The sequence below is a fragment of the Uranotaenia lowii genome, chromosome 2, assembly GCF_029784155.1.
Source record: "Uranotaenia lowii strain MFRU-FL chromosome 2, ASM2978415v1, whole genome shotgun sequence".
Classification (NCBI taxonomy): domain Eukaryota; kingdom Metazoa; phylum Arthropoda; class Insecta; order Diptera; family Culicidae; genus Uranotaenia; species Uranotaenia lowii.
The window spans coordinates 436,690,760-436,703,210 of record NC_073692.1 but is presented as its reverse complement, the minus strand read 5'-3'; the positions used below and the strand labels follow the sequence as shown (position 1 = coordinate 436,703,210).

Genomic DNA, 12,451 nt, shown 5'->3' with positions numbered 1-12,451 from the left:
GTCGTAATTCTACGTTAACTTTGCGGTCGTCTCAAACACAACCTCTTCAACTTTTTTTTAAATTTAAAATCAACAAAACGTAACAAGCTGATATATACCCCCAACAAACATTTTTGCTGATTAAAAACGCCAATTCTCTGATCGTATGCTGTTTTGAGGTGCTGATTGCTGTTTCAGCTTTCTTGCTGAAGAAATAAATATTTCAGCGCTGTTTCAGCGTATAAGGAAGTTTTATTTCAGCCAATAGAAAGTAGGGGAAAATTGGCTGAAGAATAACTCGTTCAGCCTTTGTCCAACCATTTTTGACACCTTCAAATTTGACAGCCGTCAGCTGTACAAGGGTAGCTTCGAAAGCGTCTTTCAGCAATATCAAACTTTTAGTTATTCATGACGAATCAGAATAATTATCTTGTGAATCGTCTAATGATTCGAAATTTCTCGTTTTGCATGATAAAATGGCCTTGCCGGGAAATTTACATTTCAATTCTCGTAGCTATTTCAATTTCTTCATATGAAATTGACCTTGGTTGAGAAATATTTTGGTCGCTTAAGAGCGACACTTTTCTGTTCCTTCGCAGAATGCATGGTTGGGTTCTGCCTTCTGCGGCATGAGACCAACAAGTCGTAGGTTCAAAGTTCGAGACAAGTTCAAATGAAGAAAAAATAACACGGGAGGGGAAAATTAGCTGGCAAACATCGGACATACATCGGTCAACATTCTTTTTGTTTTTTTTGTTGCTCCGTCAATTGACGTTTCATGGTTTCATGTCATCTTCGCTGATTAATTTCTCCAGATCTCGATGTTTAAGGGCTGAACAGCAGCTTCTCTCTGAATTTGGGTTGCCTTCTTTCAGCAAGATAGATGATTTAAAATTAGAACTAAACAATGTTTCAGCGGTTGTTCAGCAAAAAATGTTTGTTGGGCCCCTCTCTCCTAAACTCTTTCGTGATATTTAAATTACCCTTTATGTTGTTTTTTTTTTATTTATATCACGTACCTGTACCTACAACCTAATTGAATAGCTCATGTTATTAGAAAATTGTGATAATCAATGAATACAATATAATAACTTGTTATCAAAGTTTATATGATATCTTGGACTGTTTGATTTTTATTTGAATCCCTCTTAAATATATTATATTTGAACGAATTATATTATATTATCCCGTTTTTATTCAAAAATAAGCACAGAGCTCTGTGAAATAAGTTATTACTCCCACCTAAATATCGAGTCTCACTGACGAATCCCCGCCACTGATTTGTTCTGTTTTGCACGCCGAACTGTCAAACTGACAGCAAGCCACCCTGCGCATTTGGAGTGTTCTTTTTGCATCCGCCCCGTCGAGGAACGAATAAGAAGAGCAAAATAATCCATCCATCAGCAGCAGCAGTAGAAAAGCAGAAAACAGCTCCAGTATGGCTGACAATTTTAATTTCAATATTTCGAACTTCTAGCTTGTAAGTGAAGTGTTCCAGGTGTACAACAGTGCCGCGGATAGTTTCAATTTCACATCCGGTTCATGTGAGTGTTATTTGGAGATGATTCGGAAGATTAATTCAGTGGTTGTCTTGGTGGTCTCGTAGAAAATAATCGATTTTATCATGGAATCTTTTCTTCCCCCAACCCTTGGCAGAAATTCGTCGAAAGTCCAACAACAAAAAATATCGAAAAAGAATTCTGTTGGAATATATAACTTTGGTTCCATGTAACCGGTTGATATCGAAGTATATTCCTGGTTCAAGAGGTTTTTTTTATGTTGCCAGTGTATTGAACTGCCCTACCGGAATTGTAAATCCGGACGTGGTTTGTTATTGATCCGAAGCAAGAAATTTGGCACCATACCCTGAGATTTCTGTGTTGCTCCTGTTATCTATTATCCTATACAAAACAAGGAAATCCTGGCAAACGGATGGAATTTTCGGTGCAACAGCCCTACAACTCTAACGTTATATCACCGAGAGTCATCGAGATTCGACAGGGTAAGTTGCTTATTCACACAATGTACAGCGGAAGCAGGCAATTATATTCACTTGGCTCTAGCACTAGTCAGCCACTTAGTATACTTTTTCCTATATAAAATGTAAACTCACGCATGTGGTTCCTTTTGGAGGCCACTTGGAGGATTTCTCATTATAGATTAGCATTTTTTGCCTCTATCTATCTCATCGAAGGTTCCCTATCTAGAGTAGGATTACTCGTAGGTTGGATCCTATATCGTGCTTCTGTCTGCATAGTGAGAAAGTTGGATGTAACTGGACCAAATCAGCACTGTTTCATTTGTTTATTCAATGTATGAGACAGTATAACAAAATTTATTTTGTCAAATTTGAATTAAATTGTTAAAAAAATATCAAAATATTAAAAACTTTCAAAATCAATACGTTTGCGTTAATTTAGAAAAAGCTAAATTTTTACTTTTCTTTTTGAAGTGGTTATAATTTTTCTATTCTGATTGAAGAATAAAGTTTTAAATTAATGCATACGTATTTCCAAATGTACTTCAAACTAGCTCACTTAATCGAATATCGTTTGCTTATAACGGTAAAGATATAATAGTACATTGTTTACCAAATGCAATTTTTATTTTCCCAACAGTGATTAACTGATACCCTCATATTAGGATTATACATTCTCTTCATATTTTATCTTTTTTTTTAAACTCTTTAAGCATCAAAACCTTCATGGGCTGTTTTCAATCTTAATCCGATGTACCTTATTATTAATGTATCGCTAATCACGCAAATATTTTAAAAAAAGTAAACAGTTAGATAATATAAAAGACTGCGTTCCTTAATCCAAATTTCGAAACCGGAATTTGATTGATCGACCTTTAAAAATTTCATTTCAATTTTCCTTCATAGTCAGACTGTCCTTTGGTCCTTTGTTTGGTTCAACATTGAGCTCACCGTTAGATCCTTTATGCTAGGCTTGCCAGATAGTTTCAGAAAAAAACGGGACATTGGTTCGGGACAAGGTTGATTGTGTTGCAAAACTTATACGTTTACTATCAGCCAAATTCATAGAAAGTACACTAAGGTTTTTTACGTGGATTGATTTTTCTCAGTTTTTCTTACATGACTTCTATTCACAGGATTTTTTCCATAAACACGGTTCTCGCTAATTAACACGTTATTTGAGAGAAATGTTACAAGTTCTACATGTAAACGGCGGATTTAATATCGCGTAAAAACCTTTGTGCAATAACAAATGTAAGTTTAAAATTTGTTTTTAAAATTTGAAAACTCCAGAAAATTTCCATCATTGTATATTTTGGACAATTGAGTCGGTGGTGTATAATGAAATGCAATTTAAGTAAGATTCTGCCGAAAAATCAAAATCTACAATCATTTGGAAGCAAAAAAAAAACATTTTTTTTTGCTTTATACCAACGGTATTTACATTGCATTGATGCAACGAGCTCCAAGAACGCTTGACTGAGTCAGAATCTTACTGTAATTTTAAGGTTATTTAGTAGTACGTGAACTCTGAAAAATTGATGCTTATGTTGAAAAAAGACGTATTTGAAAATTTGTATGTATTCTGTTGCTTATATTCAGAAAAAAGACGTATTCGAAAGATTTTTCGTGTTGAATCAATGAATTGAAATCGAGGAAAATGTTTGTTTTTTTTCCAGTCAGTGAATTTTGTAAACGTTTTCCATGAAAAAAGCGGGAAATTTTGAGGAAAAAGCGGGACGGCGGGACATTCAACAAAAAAGTGGAACATGTCCCGCTTAAGATGTCCTGATTTCCAAATCATAACTAAATTTATTGTTAAATGATGAGAACATCAAAAAAATCTTGAATAAAATAGTTTAACCAGTTAAATCAATGAGATTCTTTGATTCAAATAACATTCAAATGAGGTTTTCCGATATTGACTGCAGGTCAGTCAAGGTTATTCTCGCTTCAGTTGCATAATTCGAGGTGTCTTCAGCACCTATACTCCGCCTTTAGTTATGCAATCTAAGCAGAACTGCATTTTGTTTTCACCAATTTGGTGGTGTCCTGAAAAATCCTGATTTTTTCTTCGCGGTGTCCTGATTTTTGACAAAACGAACTGGCACCTTTGATTCACAGCCATTTCATTGTTTTTAAAGATTTAGCTATCCAACGCAACAATACTAGGGATGAATCAGCCTATTAGGATATATTGACAGTTTTACGCGAACACCACCTTCGCAGGAGGCCTCAGCCATAACCTCAAACCATGGGAGAACAGAATCGATTTTTGAGAAGGGCGCACGATAAACGCGTTTTCCGGTACTCATATCGACCAATTCGCCCTGTGGAAAAACGATACACGGTGTTCGTGTTTTGATTTTTTTGGGCGTTCAGGGTTGCCAAGTGCATTGATATTTGGAAAATGTTTATATTTTTTAATTGCATTGTTATTGCATTGTTATTGAAAAACCTTTTCATAAGTACTGAGAATTTGCAATATTCCCGTAGATTTCTAGAAAAAAATGAAATGCAATTAAATGCGTAGAAATTGATTGCAACATTTGTCTGAACGGAATAACAACTGCCTGTATCACACACTTAAACGATGTAGCGAATTATGTGGATTTGTTTATAATAATCAGAGCATGCAGGAGATTATTTTCAAAGTCAACATAGACGGGCTTTCATTAAATTAATTTTTTGTAACAGTTAATGATTTGGCATTCGTTTAGAAGATAGAAACAAATTTTGAATCTATCAAGCAGTATATGAAAACATATTTCAGATGTTTTAAATTCACCTTGAAAATTCATTTGAAAAATATGGCTTATCTTCCACCCAGCGAATCAAAGTTTGAGGTTATGGCTGAGGCCAATTTTTCGCCAATACTATCTTCCGTATATACCCCTATTGGTTGAAAATCCCCAGAAAAAAAAACGCAACAAAACTGGTTGAAATACCTAATTCAGTCATAATTTCACGAAATGGCGTGCATTTAAAATTACATAATAAGTGTTTCGATCAGGGCGACCACGCATTTTGAAGCCTCATTAACAGTAGGTACATACTTTTCGTGAATTGAACCTTAAAAGTGTTAGCCCATATATTAAGAAGATTAATTTAACTTTATTTTTATCTCAACTCTTCTGGCCGATCTAGCCCAAATTTTGCATAGGGGACCTTGTGCGAGGCCTACACTCAACCAAATCGACACATTGAGGCTATGTGTGAACCAATATAGATTTTTGCAATTTGTCTCCCAATTGAAAAATATGTGCCACACATATGTTTTAAGAAATATTTCAGTGGTATACATTATAAATACATACACATAAAAATTATAAAAATTCACACATAGACTTTATATGTGTGAATTATTCGTTCAAAAACCCCGAAAATTAGGCAGCAAATTGTCATTTATATTTTTTTCTATTATCTTTTTCCGGCGTTTAAAAGTTATACAGATTTGTGTGCTAAACATTAATTAAATTTATTTAAAAAAAACTATAATATGTAAACTTATTTTTTAGTTAAACGTCTTATATCCTTGTCGTGTCCCGGCCGTCGTGGCATAGCCATTTTGTATCTTTTTTTGTTAAAATGAATTATGCTGCCGTCTGTCCTTGTCAAAGCTATTCATACGACTGACTCTTTATTTCTCAACTTGACTCATTTCTCCTCTTCTATAACCTCTCTTTCTCTCTCTACAAAAGTATTCCCTCTCTTTCTATTATTCCTTCCTATGTTGCCCTCGTTCCCTACATCCTCCTTCACGCCTACTCTTCACTCATATACACGATATAAAACCATTTCCTTCAATTTGGCTGGTTTCTGAATTACTCTTCTTGGTCTTCCCCTATTTGTGTTCTCATCTGTCGGGCATATTTTAATCTCAACCGGCTGTGGAGATTCTCGATCATTCACTATTCCATTCTCTTGATTACCACTAACATCGGAAACGGAAATATCTGGCGATCTCTTAACGTCTTGCTCATTACGTGATAATTGTGCCCCATTCTCTGCTCTTACAACCACCTTGGCACCCTCGCGAGTAAGCACTGTGTATCTTTCCTTTGAGAACGTTGGGTCAGTTTTTGTTCGTTGAGTGATCGCTACGACAACTTTATCGCCAACCGCTATGTCGCTATCCTTCGCCCCTCTATGTTGATCGGCAAACTTCTTGCTAGTGAGTTTCGAGAAGGCATCATCTTCCTGAACCGCGGTTCTGTCCACTACCGTCCGTTTGCATTCCCATAGACTGGGAAATGTTCCCCGATACCGCCAACCGACTAGCAGTTCGAAGGGCGTTATACCCAAACGCGAGTGGTGCTTACGGGTATTATGTGCATGTACGTATTCATTCAGTGCCTCGTTCCAGCTTCTCTTCTCCTCCTTTGCCGCTGCAATTGCCTTAATGACCCCCTGGTTCTGCCTCTCGATGGCGCCATTGGATTGCGCGCTGAGGGGGATAGATTTTTGAACCTTCACGCCCTTTGCTTCCCAATAATCTACAAAGTCGTTTCCGTGAAAGGGGGGCCCGTTATCACTTTGCAGGATCAAAGGGAGACCCCATATCATAAAAATTTTGCAAAGTGCGGCATTTGTAGTTTTGGCGTCCATTTGCTTAACCTCTATGGCGTGGAGATATCTGAACAAAACGAACTCTTACTGAAATGTTTAGTTATATAGTGATTGTTATTAGAATTTACCTTGAATATATGTCCACACACATCAGAAAATGTCCAGAGCCACAGCCTTGAATGTACAGAAAATCAATTTGTATGATCTCCCAGGGACCATCTGGAAGTTGACGGCTGATCAGGGGTATCGGTGGATTTCTTCTTGAAATCACTAAGCATGTTTCGCATTTGGTCACAAATTCTTCGGCCTCTTTTGCCATGTTCGGCCACCAAAAATACTCACGAAGTATTCGTTTGGTTGCCCCGCATCCTAAATGGCCCTGATGAGCCGTTTCAAGCGCTCGTTTTCGAAGGCTTTTTGGAAGAACGATCAGGTCTTGCTTGAACACTAATGGGTCCAATGTTCTCAGATGCTTTGCCTGGGATTCATATCGACACAAATTGTCTGGCCATCTACCCGTTCGGAGTCCCCGTCGGACCTCATCAAGCTCCTCATCGATTTCCGACTCCGACTGTATTTCCGCCCACGTCATATTCATGCTTCCAGCATCCAGCGAGTAAAGCATGTGCTTATCGTCTTCCTCATCGAACAGCTCATCGATCTGTGATCTATCGATCAGGCGGGACAAAGCGTCGGCAACGTTGAGGTGTCCAGGTATCCTTTCTATTTGGAATCGATATGGCAACAGTCGTAGTGCCCAAGCTTCTGCTCGTGTGATGGCAAACTGCATATGCAAACCGCCGAAAATAAACTCGTTTGCTTCCGAGTCCGTCCTGATTATGAACTGTTTGCTCGTCAAGTAATAACAGAACCGCTCGACGCCCCACACTATTGCGAGGGCTTCCCGTTGAGTTTGTGGGTACCGTTGCTCCGCAATAGTAAGCGATTTTGATGCGCACGCGATTATCCGTGGGATTCCAGAGAGGTTGAACTGCACCAGGACTGCCCCTATACCGATGGGTGACGCGTCAACATATAGCTCCGTCTGGTCCCTATGGTCATAGTATCCCAACTTAACTATACTTTTCAGCGCCTCGCTTTTCAGGTACAGGAATTCCTGCTCTTCCTCCTCTGTCCAGTAGAACACATCCGATCGAGTGAGCAGTCTTAGTCGCTCTGTGTGTTCAGCTCTGTTGACTATGAAACGCTCTGTGAAGTTCACAAGGCCTAAGAAGCTTTTGACTTCTGACAAAGTTTCAGGCCTTCGGAAATTTTCTATGGCTTTAATTTTATCATCTTCGATACTCCAACCATCAGGAGATAGACGAAAGCCTAAAAATTTAACAGACTGTTTTCCGAAAACGCTCTTTGTCGTATTTATCAGAACGTTATGTTCCTTAAGTTTCCGCAACACCACTGCCAAGTTTTGATCGTGCTCAGCTTTAGACCTCCCGGACACCAAAATATCGTCGAGGTAGTTGACTACCCCGTTGCAATCCGAAAGAATCACCGTCTGTAGTATCTCCTGAAAGATGTCCGGTGAGTTACACAGACCAAACGGAAGACGCTTAAAGTGGCGTTCCCCGCAAAAAAGTTCGTCAGGTGCCTGGAGTCCTGATGTAGCACCACATGGAAAAACGCGCTCGAGAGATCTATCGTTGAAAACCAACAAGCTCCATGCAGGTCCGCCAAAATGGCTTCGAGGGTAGGCATTCTGAAGGGCGATCGAATAATGCACCTGTTTGGGCCTCGAAGGTCTACGACAAGCCGTATGTCATTCTTGCCTTTGGGGACCACAAGAAGAGATGAGCAATAGGACTTATCCATATGATCGGTCACTTTTTCGATGATCCCGGAAGTCAACAGTTCTTCAAGCCTGCGCTCTGTCTCCTCCTTGAAGGCGGGAGGAATCGAAGTGAAAACATTTCTCGATGGTGGCAAATCCTTGTTGTATGCTAGCAACACGGGAGGTACATTAAATTTCGGAAATTCTGCCATTGAAGAGATTGCGAGTAACTCGCATGGCCGTAGTCGTAATCCATCCGAATTTGGCGAATCCTGAACTGGCACACCGAGACCCAATCGTAACACACTGTACCTAGTTGCTGTACTTCGGCCCAATAAAGCGTTACCACCTTGAACCACATAAAATTTTTCCAATGCACGAGGACGATCTTTGGTAACGAACAGCTCCGCGACAAATGTAGCCACCACTGGTATCGGTACAGGCATTGCATAAGCTTTCAGAGGCTTGTCTGTTCCTTCTTTCAAGCTGTATATTTGATGACGAAGAGGATCACTGTTCATCAACTGATCGAGCACGGCCTTTCCGACAGTATTAACCGGAGTCTATTATAAAATGTACCGGTAACCCAGCCACATGACCCGTAATGGTTCCGGGGTGGCTGTTCACATTCCCTCCAGGATTCACAGAACATATCGACCGACCACTATCTCCATTTTGAACAATGAATGAATTCCTTGGGAGAAGCTGTTGCGTCGTCGGGAGCATGCCATTTACTCCGTCTACGTCTCGGTCTACGCTTGCCATCACCGAAATTCCAGCAGGCTGGTCTGGTTTTGCAACATTGTCATTATCGCCAACAAACTTCTCTAAAGCAAGAGCGGGATACTGAAAATAGCAGAAACGACACAAATTTGACTTTTTTCTTAGTTTTTTTTTCTTAGTGTAATAAAGTCATGTAATTCAAAAGTGATATGCTCCAAATATATCGTTTTATTTAATCCATGGTTGAAATTTTCAAAAAAAAGAATACAAAGTTATAAACTATTGTTAACCTTACTGCTTCTTGTCCTCGTTCTCATTTAATCCATTGTTTAAATTATTAAAAAAAGAATGCAAAGTAAGAAATTACTGCTGACGTTAAGCTGATGTTGTTTGAACCAAACCAAATCATTGAGAAGGAACACTTACAGGCTTCTTGTCCTCGTTCTCATTCATTTCTGACTCCTCGGCAACGGTGATCGCAGCAATCTTGGACCTTGGTGCTGAATTCGGTTCAATATCATCACTTGCTCGACGCTTTGAGCCGATCGCTTCGCCGCAAGCACGCTCAATGTGGCCCATGACATGGCAGCGACGACACTCCTTGTCAATTGCGTGACATTCATGAGGACGGTGGAAGTGTCCGGTACATCTCCAACAAGCCGTGCGAACGAAGGTGGTCCCAATACCGCCAGAAAATCCACGGCCTCGTGGATAACTTCCTCTGCCTCGATGCGCTGATGCAAACCTTCCTCTGAAGTTTTGAGATGAGCGTGAGTACGACACCGCGGCAATTTCTGCCATTGAACTTGGTTGGTGGTTCCTTGCAAATATTTCCTCGTTCTGCTTCTCGATCTCTGCAGCACGCACCTTGTTCATCAGACCTTGCAGTGAGCCTCCTTTACGCATGACCTTCCGGGCGGCTTCACGAGCTTTTTGAACGACGTCGGCCACTGTCTCGACCAACTGATCGGCGTTGTAATCACACAGTTTTGCCACTGCCACGACACGTTTCATGTATTTTAAGTCGGATTCGCCTGATGCCTGGGGCATGGATCTCAGTTTCTGGCGTTGCAAGAGTGTATAGTTTCGAGATCCATAGTATTCCTGCAAGCGGCACATTACATTTGAGTAAGGCGATGTCTCTTCGTCCGGGCTCTCGACGTTGGGCGTACTTTCTAGAACGTCAATCAATTTTGCGCCCGCTTTCATCTTAAAGATGCTGATTTTTGTCGATTCGTCAGCAATTCCGGCGATCTTCAAGGCCGACTCGAAAATGTTCCGCCACTGCTCAAACGACTTCTTGTCAATCTCATCCTCGCCCTCCAACGGTCTGCATTCGCCTATTTGAAGGGATGCTAGCGTCATCGATGTCAGCATAGTCGACTCGTCTGCGCCTCTCATCGTAGAATTCCGCTGGCCGAAAAAGTTATTATCTTCTCCGTCCAAATCCTCCTCGATCCAGCCAGACAAATTTCGGGACGTTTTGTTCCCACCGCGTGCCATCCTCAGCTCACTCCTAAGGGATGCGTTAAGCATTTTCTCCTCTTCCAGCTCTTTCATTAAGCGCTTCATGTCATTCGTCGAGTTTTCTCTAAAATAGTCAACAAATACGAAACCAAACTTTAATACAGACCCACATATTTAAAAGCTGCAGTACAAAATCGTTTGCATAAAAAAAATCAACATTGTTGTTTGTTTTGACTACAGTTCCACCGATGTTCCCACTACGATTATGCTTTCATGCTACTCACCCGCTCGATCTCGAATTGTTCCTTTTAGCCATAATCAATCGAATTCAGAATAGGACTCAATACTCCAAACAACCGTTTGCAACGAATAGAGAAAAATAACTGTAAGCAGCAAAGGCACGCTGAAAACTTACTGCCAATTTAATACCAGTGTCACACGCACACATTTTTTCCGACCATTCCGACCAGAGTGCATACAGCTACGGGTGGAGGCATATCAAGAAAAAGTAGGCAAGAGGTACCGATTATATTTACACACCCGAAGCTGTACTCACTCTGATTCAAACCGTTCGCTATAGGCTGGTGGTTGTGAAAGATCTTCCACACCATGTTCGCATGTCACACGCACCCATGTCTATACATACCTCTCAGAGCGTTCGCTATTGAATGGTGGTGGTGAGAAATCTTCCACATCATATTCCCATACATGTCTTCATCTCGTATAAAAACATACAGGTTTGTTCATCACCTGAATTTCGAGAAGTTGAGTGTTCACTCACACCACGTTCAATATATATAATTCTGAGTCGAAGCCGAACTACATACGCACACAACGTTCAATATTTATTATATTGAATGCAGTGCAATCAAAACCACAGTCGGTGAAAAATGAAATACGATTACACGCATACAACTAAATTTTCTGTTAGGGAGCTTGTCACTGGCAAACGTAAAGGATTGCAATTTTGTCGATTTAAAATTGCTTTGAAATTTTGCTCGCAAGGAGCCATAAAGCAAATCTTTTGTGAAATTTCTCTTCTGTTGGTACAGAAAAACCCTCTCAAGGGCATTAATTGATTCCTCACGGGGAATAAAAAGGTAACCTCTCGGGGTTAAAAGCTTCGTTTCCTCACAAGGAAATATCATTACAAGCCCTCACAGGGGAATTAATTGATTCCTCACGGGGAATTATATTGTAACCTCTCGGGGTTAAAAACTTCGTTTCCTCACAGGGAAATATCATAACAAACCCTCACAGGGGAATTAATTGATTCCTCACGGGGAATTATATGTTAACCTCTCGGGGTTTTAACTTCCTCACAGGGAAATATCATGTCGAGCCCTCACAAGGGAATGCACTAATTCCTCACGGGGGATTGCTGCGATTTCTTCGCCAGGAAAATTTCGGACACTACCCTCCCAGGGGACTAAGGTCACTAAATCACACACAACATTAGTAGACCTATTCCGGATCCCTCTGATTTCTTAAAATTTTCTGAATCGTGCTTATCTTCTTAACACTGCCAACATAACCAGTGACTCTAGGTTCCAACTTACCGGACTGTGCCATTGTCGTGTCCCGGCCGTCATGGCATAGCCATTTTGTATCTTTTTTTGTTTAAATGAATTATGCTGCCGTCTGTCCTTGTCAAAGCTATTCATACGACTGACTCTTTATTTCTCAACTTGACTCATTTCTCCTCTTCTATAACCTCTCTTTCTCTCTCTACAAAAGTATTCCCTCTCTTTCTATTATTCCTTCCTATGTTGCCCTCGTTCCCTACAATCCTGTCCTTCATCGGTGGCCGAGCATCTGTTTTTCCTGTACCGTATACGAGTTGGAGTTGGAGTATTTTTTTTATCTATATTTAACATGAATCAGCGAAATGAATTGCATTCCAAACTCCCCTTCTTTAATGCTCTGCGGTCTTTGGGAGACGTAAGTTC

The 12,451-nt window shown here is 40.2% G+C and overlaps 2 protein-coding genes across 4 annotated transcripts in view; one reads left to right on the top strand and one right to left on the bottom strand.

Annotated features, from left to right (window-relative positions):
- The first annotated feature begins 1,383 nt into the window (after positions 1-1,383).
- LOC129744075 (microtubule-associated serine/threonine-protein kinase 1-like) overlaps positions 1,384-12,451 on the top strand; it is a 53,879-nt gene continuing 42,811 nt past the window's right edge. For 2 of the 3 annotated variants that reach the window (XM_055736427.1, XM_055736426.1), the window contains exon 1: positions 1,384-1,981. The gene's annotated coding sequence lies outside the window, so the exon portion shown is untranslated. The remainder of the gene's footprint in view (positions 1,982-12,451) is intronic. The other variant, XM_055736428.1, reaches the window with a different exon arrangement.
- LOC129744077 (uncharacterized) lies at positions 9,331-10,824 on the bottom strand. Its single transcript, XM_055736432.1, has 2 exons — positions 10,787-10,824; positions 9,331-10,626 (listed from the first exon to the last, which is right to left on the bottom strand). The coding sequence occupies exons 1-2, from the start codon at positions 10,816-10,818 to the stop codon at positions 9,441-9,443; spliced, it is 1,218 nt and encodes a 405-aa protein (XP_055592407.1). The 5' UTR covers positions 10,819-10,824; the 3' UTR covers positions 9,331-9,440.

What these genes read in the sequence shown, in the direction of transcription:
- LOC129744077 (XM_055736432.1), bottom strand. Translation starts at nt 10,818, where the DNA reads ATGGCTAAAAGGAACAATTCGAGATCGAGCGG. An exon ending in AACAATTCGAGATCGAGCGG is followed by an intron (nt 10,627 to 10,786) that starts GTGAGTAGCATG and finishes TGACTATTTTAG; the next exon opens with AGAAAACTCGACGAATGACA.